The following is a 17,205-nucleotide window of genomic DNA, read 5'->3' on the forward strand; positions in this document are numbered from 1 at the left end:
CCAGCACACCACCCCGCATGTATGAGGGCCTGGTGCGACGCTCCGGTGGCATTGCTACCCCAGTGCCCCCGTCCCGCCTAACCCTGTAGCATTTGACCACGCGATCTAGCCCTTTGACTTTGCACGGACGGGCTTTGACCAGTGGACCTCCCCACCCGGTTGTGTTAGGTCAGCCTATAGGAACACTCTGGAGCTACATCCGGGCCAGACCCACAGCAAAATCCCCTCCGTGTAGACCCCACGCGTCCGTTTCCCCCCTCCAGGTGCTGGCGGCGGCGCCGTCCGTGAGGGGGGGCACACCCCGGAGCCCCAAGACGGGCGTCTACGCATGCATGAACACTTTCAAATATGCATCGGGACCCGTGTGATGTTTCGGTGACATAGCTACACCCCGAATCCTCCCACCAACCAGAATTCCTTCCGTGTTGACCGTTTCCCCCTTCCGTGACACGGCGATAGCGACGTTCGTAACGGGGGGCAATCGATATACCATCGGGTATGTTTTTTTTAGATAAGGCATAATTATCTTATACAAAAACAAAAACTAAAATAAAGTAAAAATAACAAAACAGAGTAAAAATAAAAAAAATAATTAAAATAAACGTATGCCGATGGCAAGGCCGTCGGCGTATCTGTGCACACACGGAGGTTGTCCCACGGATCGATGACGTGGCGTGGCACACGGATCGCTGACGTGGCAGATGGGCCTATGCCGACGGCTTTGCCGTAGGCATACCTCTGCCACAGATATGCCGACCGCCGCCGTTACCGCCCGTCGGCCTAGGATCAACGCCGTCAAATGGTCAGCGCTGACCGGGCAGGTGGGCCCTGGCTATGCCGACGGCCTGTCCTATGCCGACGGGCCCCGTAGGCGTACCTTGGGCGGTCCCGACGGCCTTGTCTATGCCGACGGCCCCGTCGGCATAGATGAATGTATGCCGACGACTTTTCTGCGCCTACGGCCTTTCCTTGGCCGTCGGCATAGGTCCATAGATGCCGACGGGTGCCGTCGCATAGATTTGGCCGTCGGCAACCCCAGTTTTTCTGGTAGTGATAACAACCCAGCGATCGATCGATAGCATCATCACGACTGGGGATGGCCGGGGCAACACCATGTAGGGGCAGTTGGTGGTTTCTGGTGACGCGTGTCTCATTCGGCATCGGCAATGAGTTCTTCTGCATCGCCCTCATGTGCGCCGCACCGATCGTCTCCACTCCTTGTGCCAAGAGATTAATCGCTTCCGCGGACGTCACCCATGTGAAATAGACCGCAATTCGATTCAAACAGAGCAGAGCAGAGCAGAAGGTTAAATAACTGAACAAACAGGCTACAGTCTATCGTTAGAATTAACTTAAGAAACAGGAACCTTGGGTGAAGGGCGTTACTAATAAACTAAAAGAGACTTAAGTTTATATAAAAAGCAGAGGACTGACTGAATGTTTACAGGAGGGTTGTAAAGAGGCTTAAGAAACAGTGGTAAATTAACTGAAGCTGAACCAAAAGTAACAAAAGGACACACAAATCTTACCACATAATACTACTGTAGTACCCAACGTCCATTACTTCTTCATTCAAGTGCCTACTCTCTTTGGGTTCCTCGTAAGCAGCCTGCAATTTATTCAGATATATCTGCAACACTACACCCAATTGCTACAGCGAACAACATGACAGACGAAAACTGTTGTACACACACCCACCCAATTGACCAGCAGAAGACAAAATCCAGAGATATGGGGATTGGGCCTGGGATATGGGGATGTGAGCAGTTTCCCTACACTGCAGGCTCCAACTGCGAAATGTGATTACATATACCCCTCAACTTGTGCTAAACCTGGCAGATGCTCAGGGAGATGGCTTAATTCACGTTACATATATCTGAATCTGAAGAAGATAGAAAGCAAAGTTGAGCAGATCCGATAACAACCATGACATGACCTAGCAGTACACACCTAAACAACAACCAGCAGCAAACCAAATGATCCAGATTGGATCGTCTTGGCTGGCCTTGGATGTAATTCAGCGATGCCCGACTTGACTTGACGCCACACCACAGGCCCCAACTATTCTCGATTGGAAGCGACTGAAGTACGGTACAGTACAGCTGCAGAAACAATCACAAGACATTCCCCGGACAGAGCAGAGCAGCAGCCATCGGGGAGGCCTACTATCCAAAACAATCCACGACATCCTTCCGCGGGCCTCCAAACTGCATAGTACAGGAAAGTTTCTCAACAATTTCAAAAGCTGTATTACTTCGTCTTGGGAAAGGCTGACATGGCAGCCATGTGCCCAGTAACCAGCATTGCTCTCAAGATGCGTGTCTAGTTCCTTGTAATGGTTACACCGTGGGTGACTAACTGATTATGCAGAAGCAAGCAATGAGGAAGAAATGAATTAATTTGGCCCGCAAAAGGAGTTCTCACTCTGTGATCGTATTGACAGGACAGCAAGATGTGTGGACCGAAATTTCTGCAACAAAAAATATATGGCAGGACATGTTAGTGTAGAACAGACACAAAAAATACCATAGAAGCAGAGCACTGACTGGCTACAGGAGGCTGCAGAGATAACAAACACTAACCAAATATCCTTGAGAAGAAGCGGTTTACCCCTGTTTAGTTTCCTTATGCAAAAGTCTAACTTCTACTGCTGCATTACACAGAGAGAAGCAGGTCAGTTCAAATGCAAGGACATTCCATCCATTGACAAAAACAGCCAAGCAAAATTCACCTCACCACCAAACCTTTCTCATCCAGCAAATGCCAAAAAGGATTTCCTTTTGGGCATCTTCCATAGGGCAGCAATAACAGAGCAAACAGAGAACAAGCAAAACTTCTTTTTATTACTCAACCATCTACCTTGCAAATCAGCACCTGCTGCAAAGGAAAACGTGCTGCTGGAACAATTTAACACATGCTGCCCTAGCCCTGAAATTAATCACGGCATATAGTGATCCGACATCATATAACCCACAAGTATGAGAATTCATGCTCACAACCGTGTATAACCTGGGAGATGTTCAGGGGTATAAACCCATTCACATTACAAGTATGCGAACAAGATACAGGTCAAAGTTCAGCAAAGCCTGATTGACTACAATAATGGCATAACTAACCCAGTGGTACATTATTTGACGCAAACAGAATGCATATTATGCCCTCTTCATTTGGTTTCCGCCTCTTCTCCTCCTCTATTTAACAGGATTCAATGTTATTCTCCTATTGTGAATTGCATGAACTTCCTGACCTCTCGAGATTTTCCATGGAATAAAAGCTGAATGGCCTTCAACTCCGGCTGGCCTGCCTCCGCTCACGGACTAGCCTCGGTATTTCCTCCCATGTCTTCGGTTTCAGTGGTTTGAATTCCGTTACTGCACATATCACAAGAGATGTCAGAAAAAAAAAACTTGTACAAACTAATGTGTTATATCATAATGTATAGCATGATGGCATTCAAATAATGGAGAAGAAACTTTTGCAAACGTGTTCACCATTATGTACAAGGGATGGAATGGATGACTGCATCTGTTTGTTAAATGTGGCAAGGATAGAAGGACGTGCTGCAAGCATACCTTCATAACCGGCATCTAGATATTTGCCTTTGATGCTGCCCAGTTGCTGCCACAGGCATCTAGGGAGCTTCTTTATAGCAGGGCAGCCTCTAATTATAAGAAACAAGAGAGACCTGTATACTTGCGGCTCATTCGGCAGGAATGCCAGGGTACAACAGCTTTTAAGTTCAAGTTCTTCCAGCGATGGGGGGTGCTCAACCGACAGACACTCCAGCGATGTCAACCCACTGTTGCCAATAATACCCAGTCTCTTGAGGGGTGCAGGCAGGCAGAGAGTCCCACCCAACATGCCAGCACAATCCCGTATTACTAGAGATTCGAGATGGGGAGGAAATAAATGCTCTATTGCAGTTGTTGTTGCTGCTGGCTCTGGCATGATAGGACTTCTGCTTATGGAGGTAGTGACTTCTGGTTTCTGGAGCCCACCCGACTGGCATGATAGGACTTGAATACCGTTGCAACCATCAATTTCTAAGGCCTTTAAGGACAGAGGGAGATTTAGAACCGCTGGTAAGCTTCCACATGCAAATAAATATAAATCTTCGAGGCATGGTAAAAAGTGATTCACGGGTGAAGAGGACAATTCTGATACAGTTGCACGCATGACTGCCTCACTGCTAGAAGATCCTTGGACTAAATCTGACATGCCCTGCTGCTTGCTGAATATGGACTCAAGCTTAATGCACCATCTAATATCCATTTTCTTCAGAGATGTCGGGACGTTGAACATCTCTACTAAACTTGGGCAGTTTTGTAAGCAAAGAGACTCCAGACCTCTCAGGTGTTCACACCTTTCGGATGTCAATGGCTCAAGAGGAGCTTGTGCATATCCAGTCAGATTTTCGCAGTTTCTAATCACTAATGTCCTTAAGGATACCAAGCTTTGAAGCACTTTCTCTGGCCAGTGGACGAGCACGTCGCACCTATAAATTTCCAACTTCTCGAGGTGTACAAAATACTCCCACGGCTCTAGTGCACCTGGTCCAAAGAATGAGTTGCAGCATCCTATCTTCACAACTGTAAGAGGGGATTTATGGTTCCATTTCTCTTTGCTGTCCACAGGTAGAATTGAAGTGTATTCTAGCATCAGTGTCAGATTGGTCAATGAAGACAAATACTTGTCTACACAGTGGAAGATCTCTTGTTTGCCATCTACAATTTTTAATACACTGAGATTTGGTGCTTCAGGTAAATCTTTTATCTTTGGGCAATTCTCAACTGATAGTTTCTCAAGCTGAGGAAACAATGGCCCTTCGACTGCATCCCATCTCTGAAAGCTCCCCAAGCATTTCATTTTGAGTACCTTTAGGGCAGGAAATGCTGACCGTACCAATCTATAACCACCTTCACTACATGGTTCTTGAAGCAATGGTGCTTCAGGTAAATCTATCAGCTATGGGCAGTCCTTTACCAATAGTTTCTCAAGCCGAGGAAACAATATCTGTTCTCCTTGAGTCTCTTCGACTGCATCCCATCTCTGAAAGCTCTCCAAGTCTTTCAATTTGAGCACCTTTAGGGCAGGAAATGCTGAGCGTACCAATGTATAACCACCTTCACCACAAGGTCCTTGCAGCAATGGTGCTTCAGGAAATGCTACCAACTTTCCACAATGACTAATAAACAACTTCTCAAGCACAGGAAATATTGTCTGTTCTTCTTGCCTCTCATCTATTTCCCACCATCTCTCAAAACCCAACAAATGTTCTAGCATAAGCACCTTCAGTTTTGAAAAAGTGAAGAGTGTACTGCATCTGAACAAAAATCACAATCTTTCACAATGAAAAAGATGGATCTCAACCATGTTTTGCAACATACCCATGCACTCTCCTCCATAGGAATATATCTTCAGAACCTGCAGCCCACCATGAGGTTCGAACTTGTCGAGCACCTTGCTGTCACCAACCTGAGATACTTCTTGTTTCCAAGATTCGCCACTTTTTCCTCTGCTTCTTTAACATTCTCTACCTGGCGTAGCTATAGATGACCACCAAGGTTTAAATGCTGCAGCTCTACAACATCACTGCAATCAGGGCCAGGAACTCCTGCTACAAAAACTGTGAGTGTCTGCAGCTTAGTGAGATTTTCAAGTCCTGGGGGCATGCTCTTCAACTCCGGACATCCATGAGTGTAGAGGTGGCGGAGGGAAGTCATATACTTCATTTGCTTTGGAAGTCGATCAAGATCAAAACAGTAGGAAAGGTCCAACACTTGAAGGTTATATAGAATACTTATATCTTCAGGAAGTGCTTCTATATCACTGTATGAGAGATCAAGGTACCTCAGGTGATGCAGATACTTTGCGAGTAGAAATGATTCTGTTCTCAAACAAAGCTTCAAGGCATGCAAATTGTTGTATTTTAATAGATGCTGCAATGAGCTTCGAATAGGACTATCGCATATCAGTGTTTGAATGGCAGGGGATTTTTTCTCCAAAGCATTATTCAAAATACCTTCTGTTTCTTCACATGAAAGGAACAAATGCCGAGCAGTATCCGAAAGCCACTCAATTTGACATGGTTCCTTAATTGCAACGACACATTCCTTTCCCATAACAGACATTGCAATATATCATGCATAAGATCATGAATTTTGCATGTAGTTCTAAAACAATACTGTTCATTTTGCATGCCACCCTTAAATTCCTCTATGTCCAGAAAGAATGACCTTGATGCTAGCTCACTGAAAATATGTTTTCCAATGGTTTCAAGACTAGCTTCCTCCTGTTCTGGGATAAAGCCATTTGCAATCCATAGTTGGATAAGCTTCTCCACATTAATCTTGTAATCCTTGGGAAATATGGCACAGAAAGCAAAGTACTGCTTCATTTGTGCTGGCAAATCATTGTAGCTAAGCTTGAGTATTGGCAAAATTCCTGTTTCCTCAGTGCAAATACTGCTTCTAGATGATACGTCCGTCCATTCTTCCACGCTGGTCTTGGTACGAAGTACAGAGCCCAGTGCTGTTGCAGCTAAAGGAGAGCCACAACATCTCTTCACAATCTCACCAACCATCTTGAGTAGCTCGGGAGGCTTTTCATTCTCTGAACTGAATGCTCTATCCACAATAATTTCCTTTATGAAGTTATCCTTCAAAACATTGAGATTGTAGGTTCTATCTGCACCCATAATTTCAACAACTTGTTTATCACGGGTTGTTGTCAACACTGCACTACCACTGCCACCGTGATGAAGACAAGCCTTTAGCCTTTCCCACTTGTGGACCTTTCTGCTCCAGACATCATCCAGTACAAGGAGATACCTCTGCCCACTGACCAGGTTTTGAAGTCTATCCTGGTTTATGTGTATCATCATTCTTCTTGGGAGATGCTTCAACTATACTCTTAGCCAGGGAGTTCACATCAAAATTATCAGAGACACATACCCAAAGCAGCAACTGGAAATGCTTCTGAATTTCAGGTTCATTATATATTAGTTGCGCTAATGTGGTCTTGCCAAGGCCCCCCATTCCAACAATGGGAACTACTACAAGATCTGCATTGCTCGCTTCACCAAGAAGTATGTCACTGATATTGCTCTTATCTTCGTGTCTGGATCTGCTGGCAATTTCTTGTGGGTCAATGATGACATAATCCGTCTGCCTCCACTCCTTGGACACTGGTGTCTGGCCCAACTGATTAGACACCGACCACGTCTGTCTCAACCCAAAGTCATGCATCTCTGCAATGAGGACATTGATATCCTCCAGAATCCTGCAAAGCTTGCTGCCCATTCTCTGACGGAACACAACACGGTTGTGAGTAGGGAAGAGTTTTATCACATCAAAGCCGAGCTTTCTGTAGTGTCCATTCTTCTTTGCTGCATGGCGGTGTGCTTCATACTTGAACTCGTCAAAGACTTCATTTGCTTCATAGGCCACAGTCTTGAGCTCCTGGAGCCATGCTTTCGCCCCTTCTCTGTTTGCCATGGCCTGCTCCTCGGCGTCGGTGATGACATCGAGGATGATAGGAAGCCTGCGTTTGAGAATTCTGTGCTGCTTCTCCATTCCATCCATCACATTATACTGGTCGAGAAGGTAGCTGGACGCCTTGTCCTTGAGCATGGCCACCAGTGGGCGGATCGCCATGGTGACCACCAGCTCCGCCATTGGAATCCTCACGCACAACGCAAGTGCACTGCAGAATTAATGTAGAAGACAATGATGTGAGGAAGACATGTGTATATGATTAGGATCTGTTCTTGAACGAGTCAAGAGAAAAATCCAATTTTGCTTAAACGAACGAAAAGTAAAATTCAGTCTTGCAGACATAGTTACCTGATTCGTTGGAACAGCGTACGAACAGGGGGCCTTCATGAGCGCTCGCCCAGCTCGTCCTCACCGGCAACAAGTGGACGCTGAGTAGCTCTGCGCTGTAGCAGCGGCGGCGGCAGCAGCCATAGAGCCTGGTCGGCACCAGCAACGACGGCGTCAGGTCTGGGGAAGCTGATGTGTGGGAGATGTGAGGCAGCGAAGGTTGGGAATTGGTGGGAACATGATTCGGGAGAGCACATTAATTCAGGAGACGCCATGATGGGGAATTCAGAGGAGTGGATTCGATTCTCCTTTTGGAAAAGACAATGCTGTGGGGATTGCCTGTTGGCAACGAAATCAGTTTTCTTGGCGACAGAGGAGACGTGGTGTTGGAAAAAGAGGATGCCGATAGATGAGTGGAGGGCTTTACTGCTCCACCCACTCACATGTGAAGAGTGGAGAAGAGAATGCAGTGAGCAGGAAGGGTACAGTTCTTGAGCTCTCCAATACTATATAACAGTGGTATACAGCCTGAGATCTGTTCTCGAACCAATCACATTAACAATATCTAATCTTGCCATTAGTGATGCACGCTTTAATAAAGTAACCAAAATGGCCACACCGAGGCGCCGACAGCCATCTTAGACAGGAAGGAAGATAATTTATTTGAGATACGTTTGGTGCATCACTTGAGTAGTCACATGCTTGTCACCCAATACAAGGGGGAAAAAAGGTGATTTGATTTTCATTTTTGTCAGTCATGACACGGGGTTCACGGGCATGACATTTGTTTTGTGCGTTACCAATGCCATGCCATCAGCATCAGCACCCAGTTGCTCACACTTATTTACAAGTTTTGTGGTGTAAATCTTCTATTGCCCCATTTGTTTCCTCTTATCATCAAGGGGGCTCCATCCATTTGGATTTCATCCCTACATTCTCTCTCTCTTTTTTTCCCGCTCTCAAAATGTATTGAAAACATTTTACCTGAATGTTTACAATATACAACGGTTGTCTACATACAGCCTGAGATCTGTTCTCGAGCCAATCACAAGAACAATATCTAACCTGGTCACTAGCGATATAGGCACCGACAACCATCTAAGACAGCGTGCACAGCCATTACAAAATGTCCAGTTGCAGCTAGGAAGATAATTTTGTTGTCATCCTGAACGCCCCGGTCGCTCCCCCGCGGGCGATCCGGGCGTGACCCCTACCCGCCGCGAACAGCCGCCACCCACCGTCTCTCCGCCGGCCTGCGCCGCCGGGCAAAGCCCGCTCGGCATCGGTGGCGGCAGGAACTTCTCCTCTCTGGTTGTGTGGGGGCCGCGGGGGGCTGCTCATCCTGGCAGAGGCACATGGCCATGCGGGTCAATGGAGTGCGTTGGCTGCTGCGGTGCGTTACGTACAGCACGCGCAGCATGCCGGTGTGCTGGATTTAGATCCCAGCTTCCTGGGCTGGCGCCTGGATGGCTGCGTGCTGATCTGAGGCTGCAGGCGCACATGGTGTCTCCCAGCGGATCTGCAGTGCACGCGCAGATGTTGGCCCCAACGTGGTTCTGCTCGGCGGTGGGCGGTTCTGCTCGGCGGTGGGCGGGTGTCGGTGTGCGAGCGGCCGGAGTCTTCGAACCGGCGACTGCCTGCGGCCTCGTAGACGGTCGGATCTATAGTCAGGTAGCCGCAGCTTGGTATACGACCCAGCATGGTTGCCTTGACTCAGATCTGGAAGGCTTGGTGATGGTTCGGCCGTTTGGTGGTGACTATGCAGTGACCCACTACGGCTCCATGACGGTGGTGGTCATCTGAAGGTCTTATGGAGGGTTCATCTCTCGAGATCCGACGGTTGACTTCTGCGGTGAGATGCAAAACTACGGACGACGTCTTGATGCAAAGGGATGGTTGTGCAGCGGCGACGCATCGCATGTAACTGCTGGGATCGCGGAAAAGTGGTGGCGACAATACATGATTTACTTATATGGTGGTGCTACTCGAGCACCCGGTCTAGAGCTCCGGGGTGAAAGCCTAGGTTCGACCGGAGTTGGTTATACCTGGCAATGGCGATTTTTTTTTACGTCGTTACCTTGTTGAAGGCATTGCTCGGACATGCTTTTAACCGATTCTTCAGGGTGAAAACCCAGATTCTGGCCTTAGTGGCTGCATCCGGCGACGGCGATGCTTGAGCGTTGCTCCCTTCCTGAAGGCGTTGCTGTGAAGACCTCGTCGTCAATGTGGTGTCATGATATGGTCGGTGCAGATATGGTCATTCTTGTAGTTTTGACGATCATGGATCTGATTGCTTTGGGACTCTTTCTTTTTTCCTCGCCTATGCATGCTTTGGTCTTATGACTTTGCTAGTTGCCGGCGTGTTTGTGTGTGTTGGTGTTGGCTGTGTGCATCTTAGCTATGCAGAGGTCGGGTGCAGGCCCATCGTGTTTTGTATCTTCTTGATGCTTCATTTTGAATTAATAAAATCCACCCTTTGTCAAAAAAAAGAAAGATAATTTTGTTTCAGATACTACGTTCGATGCGTCATGTGGGCAGTCACATGCTTGTCACCCAATACGAGGAAGGAAATCGATTCATTTTCCATTCTCGTCAGACATGGCATTTTGTTTTATGGATTGGAAAGTGTGCAACCACAATTTGTTTTATGCATTGCAAAGACAAGTTGATCCCACTTATTTTTTGCAAATTTTCTGTAAAGCCATGTGATTCCCCTTGCCTTGCCAAGCCCCCATTAGAGATGTCAAATTATATATACGAAAGCTAAAACAAATTTTAGCAACTACAGAAACAGATTTGAACAAAGCTGAGATTTGGGGGAAGCCAGCTACCTACCTCGAGGTTGAGGGGGAGAAGCGGAAATCGTCGCCGTTGTTGTTGCCCCGCTGGACTTGCTGACGCCGGTGGACGGAAGGAGAGCAGTACGAGCCGGTCAGGGTGGCGGCGGGGCGGCCGGCTGGCCTCGGTGGCGAAGAGGAGATGCAGACCGGCAAAGTGTGGGTGGGCTGGGCTGGGCTCGGGGGCCTCAGAAATAGAGCCCCGTGACACTTATTATGATGGGCTTACCGCGGTGTACAACTCGGACAACCTGAAAGTTACTGAGACCGGTGACCGTTCATCGGGCTGTGCTGTGGCAATCCTTTGCTCCTCTCACTGGCGGTTCGCCAAGGTCGAAATCAACCCTAGAGTCAATCGTACTGCTGCAGAGGAAGGGATGTCGGCCAGCGGGGTCATTCTCTCCTTGGATGCCCTTCCATGCCTAAAGGGACATGACTCCGGTAGTTCTACCGACCAACCCTTTCTTGTGGGGTAAACTTTTCCTTTAACCTGCTTTCACTCTATCTTGGTCTTCTATGCGCTCCATCTTTACGACCTGACACCAAACTTAGTGTTTTTCCTCACCCTCTTTGTGCACTTGTGCGAACTTTCATTGGAAAAATTCTAGATCTGGACTTATTCCAATATTATTATGAGCTCAAGATCGCACTAATAAAAAGTGATTAAGTCCCTTGCTCTTTTTGGTTCTTCATGTGCTCCTGGAATGGGATTACACCAAGATTACAGCAAGCGACTCTTGGAATATTATCGTTCAGCTTGACCACTTCGTGTGTCTTCGCGACTAGCGTGGCATATATATGACCTCCTATTTTTCGACGGCAAGCTCCACATGTCTTGCGAATGGGTGCACTCCCCAATGACCGCAAACTCCATCACTTAGATGGCGGATGCTATCAAGATGCTAAGGAGGGAAGAGCCGACAACTATGTTTTGGGCGACTCCGTTACCAGTGCCTTGACTTGCTCAAGGAGCGGGCATGGTTTATATGGGTGCACAAGGTGGGCCATGATGACTAGTAAGTCATTTTGTTGCTTCCTTTTCCTGATCGATGCCCCTCCTTACCAAAACTAAGTATCAAGGTTTTCTTTTTAGGGGTAAAACTAAGTATCATGTGCTTAAGGTGCCAAATGGTAGTGTTTTTGTACATGCTACACATTAGAGCGAGCGAGTGAAGTAAACGGGCTAGCCTAAAACCACATTCATGTGGAAACATGTTTTTGGAAGATTCTAGAAGTTTTCTGTCGGGGTATTGTGGTTCAATATTCTTCATTTTTATTTTTCTCCTATTTTGACTTTTTCATCATTTAAAAATGGTAGTGTTTTTGTACATGCTACACATTTGAGACATGTGAATAGAGGTGACGGTTCATCGGGCTGTGCTGCGGCAATCCTTTGCTCCTCGCATTGGCGGTTCGCCAAGGTCGAAAGCAACCCTAAAGTCAATCGCACTGCTGCGGAGGAAGGGATGTCATCTAGTGGCGTCATTCTCTCCTTGGGTTCCCTTCCCATACCCAAGAGACGTGATTCCATTGGTTCTTACCGACCAACCCCTTCTTGTAGGGTAAATTTCCCCTTTAACCTGCTTTCACTCTATGTTGCTCTTCTATGGGCTGCGTCTGTATGATCTGACACCAAACTTGATGTTCTTTCTCGCCCTCTTTGTGCACTTATGCAAATTTCGTTGGAAAAGTTTTAGATCTGGACTTATTCTAATATTATTATGAGCTCAAAATCAACACTAATAAAAAACACATGGTTTATTGAATCGCTTGCTCTTTTTGGTTCCTCGTGTGCTCCTGGAAGGGCAACAATTACACTAGGATTATGGCAAGCGACTCTTGGAATATTATTGTTCGGCCTCGAGCACTTTTTGTGTCTTTGCAACTCGCGTGGCATACGACCTGCCATTTATCAACGTCAAGCTCCCCATGTCTTGTGAATGGTGGACACTATCAAGGAGCTAAGGAGGAGAGATTTGATGGCTATGTCGTGGGTCAATCCGTTCTTCGGTGCGTTGCCAAAGGAGCGGGCAGAGTAGATATGGGTGCACAAGGTGGGCCATGACGGCGAGTAAGTCATTGTGTTTCTTTCTTGACCAATGCCCTTTCTTACCAAAATTAAGTATTCGGTGCTTAAGGCACCAAATGGTAGTGATTTTGTACATAACACACATTGGAGCGACCGAGTGAAGTAAACAGACCGGCCCAAAACCACCTTCGTCTCGAAACTTGTTTTTGAAAGTTTCTAGAAGCTTTCTGTCGGTTTTTTTCTAGTCCAATGTTTTTCGTTTTCGATTTCTTTCATCATTTAAAAAAATCATGAACATTTTTAAAGCCTTTTCCAAGTAATGTACCATTTAAAAACTTGCAATTTTTAAAATATTCTGAACATTTTTCAAATCCGTAAAAGTTTTAGATCCATAACGTTTCCAAATATCCCAACGTTTTTTCAAGTTCATGAGCATTTTTCAATCTATGACATTATTCAAATTTTGAACAAATTCATAATCTTTTTAAAATTCAGAAACCCTTTTGAATGTAACAAAAATTAATCTATCATATTATAAAGTCTATAGAAAAAAATTAGAAGTCAGTTTTTTCACGAACCTGTAGCTAGTCGTTCTTTTTACTAGCCAATGAGCAAGCGATAGAACTGCAAGCGAGCTAGCGATAGAACTGTGAGCGAGCTAGCGAGAGAATCAAGGGGCGCAAGCATGCTAATGGGCCATGGGCCCATAGCCCGCTGTCCCTTCCATGCAAGCGGTATAGATCTTTGTGATGCCCGAAGCGCTAGATAGGAATTCCCTTTTCATTGGTGTAAGATAACTGGGCCTTCACGAGAAGGCTGAATGCATGTAATGGAGACCTCACACCGCTCAAGAAAATGTAACGGTGCCAACTGATTCTATTGTGGCAACTAACATAACAATATAACATGTAAATTAAGCTCTTTTCAATCATGTGGCCATTCTGCTTGGATATATAATTTCATTTACCAATGCGCACCATCGCTCTACTACAGTTGAAGAAAGAGCAAAGAGTAGTCCAAGTCCAAGTAGTAGAGTAGCTTCTTGTTTCCTTTCTTCTTCAGTTTTATGTACTCTTTGATTTCTGGTTTTCTTTTTGGCTGAGTTTCTCTATACTCTCCGTCATGTTGGTGCTTTCTTCAACTACACACTAGGACACACATTTGGGTGCGTGTTCGAATCGACTAACTTTAGCTAAGTTAACTCCCCTTTTGTGATCAACATATCATAAATCTATTTAAAATAACCTAGACACGACGATTGACAAATGGAGGCTTGTAATGGTAAATTACTACTGGTTAACCTGAAAGTAGTGGCTACACACGGGTGTACTCCGCCTGGGTGATCAAAAGGTTGAAAACACTAAATCAAACAAAATCTAAAAATCCAGGAATTTTACAACATCAAACATGATAAAATATTTTAGGTTCTTGCAAATTTGATCTCAAAATAACATTCGAGGAGCTCATAAAAAACCCACTGCTCAAAAAGTGCAAAAACATTTGTGTCGTAATTTTGTAATTTTCTGTTCAGAGCTCCTGGAATGTCATTCGTGGATAAAATTGTGCAAAAGCCTAAAACATTTGAGCATGTTTGATGTCGCAAAGTTTCAGGATTTTTTGCCTTTGTTTGATATTGCTTTTTCGGTTTTTTTCGCTCACTCAGGAGTAGAAAATACAATCAATTCTTTCTCCGTAGAAAATCAAACCACCTGTGAAGCAAAAGAGCAATTTCAGGGAGCCTCTGAAGCAAGTATCTTGGCTGAACATGTTCGTCCCGCGCCTAAGTATAATGGAGTATGTGTCGCGGGAGCATTACTGTTCTGAAAGGGAACAAGTGGAAGTAAACTAGTTGTTATAACATCCCGCGATGCCCTTTTTATCTTTACCTATTATGTTGTGGCGGGCACTGTAATTCACCCGCCACTACAATATGGTTTTGAATTCATAGAACCTGTAAACTCATTGAAATCATATGTACTTATTGTAGTAATTTATGTGGTTAAGACTGTAACACGGCAGGGATAATGGTTTATATAAGACAATTATTTGGCTCATCCGCTGGATCACATAAGTACCTAGACAATGACCTGATGTAGATCGCCCTGACCCATAGTAGAAACAAGATGGTCCGGCCCATACTATCACTATATCAGTTTGTTCGGTTGCCACCAAATGAACTTTATTGATTTGTTGCACAACATAGTAATACATGAAAATGGGAAGTAACACCTTGAAAAGGATCTAGTAGAAATAAAAAATCACTCCGAATAGAGAAAATACAAGGGAACAAATTGAAACGCCACCATTGAAAAGGGTCATGCATGGCTGGTACATGGAAATGCGAACAACCGGTGTCCGCTTTATTATGGAGGATACATATATAGTTATGACGTTCGTCTTTGACCTTATTTGCATCAATAATTTGGATTGCATACTTCGATGGTGATGTTTGAAATGTTCTTGGGGCTCGACTGTTGAACAGGAACCAAGTCAATGAATCCAGTTGCATACTTAAATAACCCAGTCCCTCCAACAATAGCCCACTGACCATTATCCAAGATGTTGCCCATAAGAGCAAGGCTGGAGCCCTTGTACCTATGTGCATGTGGAAAATGAAAATGAGAAACAGAAATAATTTAACTTCTTATAATGTAGATTAACTATCCTAATTAACGAAGCCATAAAAATTTAAAAATGTCGTACCTTGGATCCTCGAACGTTATCATGATGGTAGATATGGAGTTGCCGGCAAGAATGTGGCTGCCTTGTCCGCGGGCGAACACCGGACCGGGGCCTGCACCTTCGTAAATTACCCAGTCATTAACAGCAGTATGACCAAACTTGTAATCCTTTTGGATCACAGTGGCTTGATTTGTGCCGGCCCCATCGCCGATACGGTGCAAGGACAAGTTGCTCATGATGGTCTTGTTATAACTGGTGGGCATAACCCGGGTGTTGGACAAAATAACAGCCGCCATGGTTGTGTGTGGAGGAGAGGGCAAGAAATAGCTAGGTGCTTGGGATATCTCTTGTTTTTGGCTGTGGAGAGTAACAAAGGCAATCACATGTCTATATATAGCATGCTTATGCCTTGGCTATGTGTGTGCTTACTGCGTCCAGAGGCTTCAGGCCTCAGCAAATGCATCATGTGGCTACTGGGTACTAGATAAGAGCAACACATCATCAAAGTCACTGAGTTCAGAGGATCAGTTAATTTAGTAAGTCTGTTTTAGAGAGACTTAATTACTTCAAACAACAGTGTTTAATTACTGTCACTGTCGGTGACTAACTGGCTAGCTGCGTAAAAAACTATGATATGCAATTAGGCCTCTTTTGCATTTACAATGTTAGCACATGCGCAAGAAGGGCTGCCATTGGAATGCTCAGAAGAACCACATGCGCAGCACTAGGAAACACAAGCTAGTGTAGTGAGCAAGACGAGTATACTGTTTGAGTTCTATGTTATACAATGGTCGTACACAGCCTGAGACGTTTTTACGAACCAGTATAATCATGAGGAAAATATTTAATCTTATCAATAGCGATGCAGGCTCTGATAACTAATCAAATGGCCACACCGACGCATCGACAGCCATCTGAGACAGTGTGTATTGGCATTACAAAACTTCCACTTGCAAGCAGGAAGATAATTTTGTTTCAGATACGTTTGATGCATCACGTGATCAGTCACATGCTTATCACCAAATACAAGGAAGAAAGAGATTAATTTTTCAGTCTCGTGAGTCATGACATTGGTTTTAAATACCTTGCCATTAGCTGCCAGTTGACCCCACTTAGTTGCAAGCTCTGTTGTAAATCTACTGAGCAATTAGCTACCATTTGCAAGTTTCCTTTCGAGATACCAGTTATACATACTAGAAATAACAAAAGCTAAAATAAATGATTAGAGTGCCCACGCGTTGCCACGGGCTTTTGAAATAAATTTTTAGAGTTATATAAACATAATCCATGATAAATTTCACATGAAGAGAATAGATAGCACCGGCATAATCGGCTAATAATCAAAGCCCACTCCACTTGCAATGTAAGTTGATACCCCCTCCGTTGCTAAATATAAGTCTTTCTTAGAGATTTCACATGGACGATATACGAAGCAAAATGAGTGAATCTACACTTTAAAATATGTCTATATACATCTGTATGTAGTCCCAAATCACAATGTATTAATTCAAAAGGATAAGTACTAGAAGAGCTAGAGGAGTTAAAGGAAAGACACACATGTTTGCCTATCTAAGATGACTCATAAAACGAAGAATTGTGGTAATCGTGATTACATGTTATGCAAAATTTACTAAGCATAGATGCTAAAATAGGAGGACTGGGATGACCCAAACGACTATGCCAAAGGTCGATGGAGGCCACCATGGATGTAGGAGGAGCGGTGGCAGGGACACCATGAAGAGAGTAGAATTCGCTGGAGCTATTAAATCGAGCGATCTCGGCCTTGGTCTGGTAATCCTTCACAGACGAACCAAAAGGATCAAACTCAATAGAA

At 45.0% G+C, this 17,205-nt stretch overlaps 1 protein-coding gene and 1 pseudogene across 1 annotated transcript; both read right to left on the reverse strand.

Annotated features, from left to right (window-relative positions):
• Nucleotides 1-2,985: 2,985 nt before the first annotated feature.
• On the reverse strand, nt 2,986-8,287 carry LOC123104611 (putative disease resistance protein RGA4; annotated as a pseudogene).
• A 6,564-nt stretch (nt 8,288-14,851) lies between these two features.
• LOC123085208 (uncharacterized) lies at nt 14,852-15,791 on the reverse strand. Its single transcript, XM_044506823.1, has 2 exons — nt 15,393-15,791; nt 14,852-15,284 (listed from the first exon to the last, which is right to left on the reverse strand). Exons 1-2 carry the CDS (start codon nt 15,665-15,667, stop codon nt 15,104-15,106), a joined length of 456 nt encoding a protein of 151 aa, XP_044362758.1. The 5' UTR covers nt 15,668-15,791; the 3' UTR covers nt 14,852-15,103.
• Between the last annotated feature and the right edge of the window lie 1,414 nt (nt 15,792-17,205).

This window comes from Triticum aestivum, chromosome 1B (genome assembly GCF_018294505.1).
Source record: "Triticum aestivum cultivar Chinese Spring chromosome 1B, IWGSC CS RefSeq v2.1, whole genome shotgun sequence".
NCBI lineage: Eukaryota > Viridiplantae > Streptophyta > Magnoliopsida > Poales > Poaceae > Triticum > Triticum aestivum.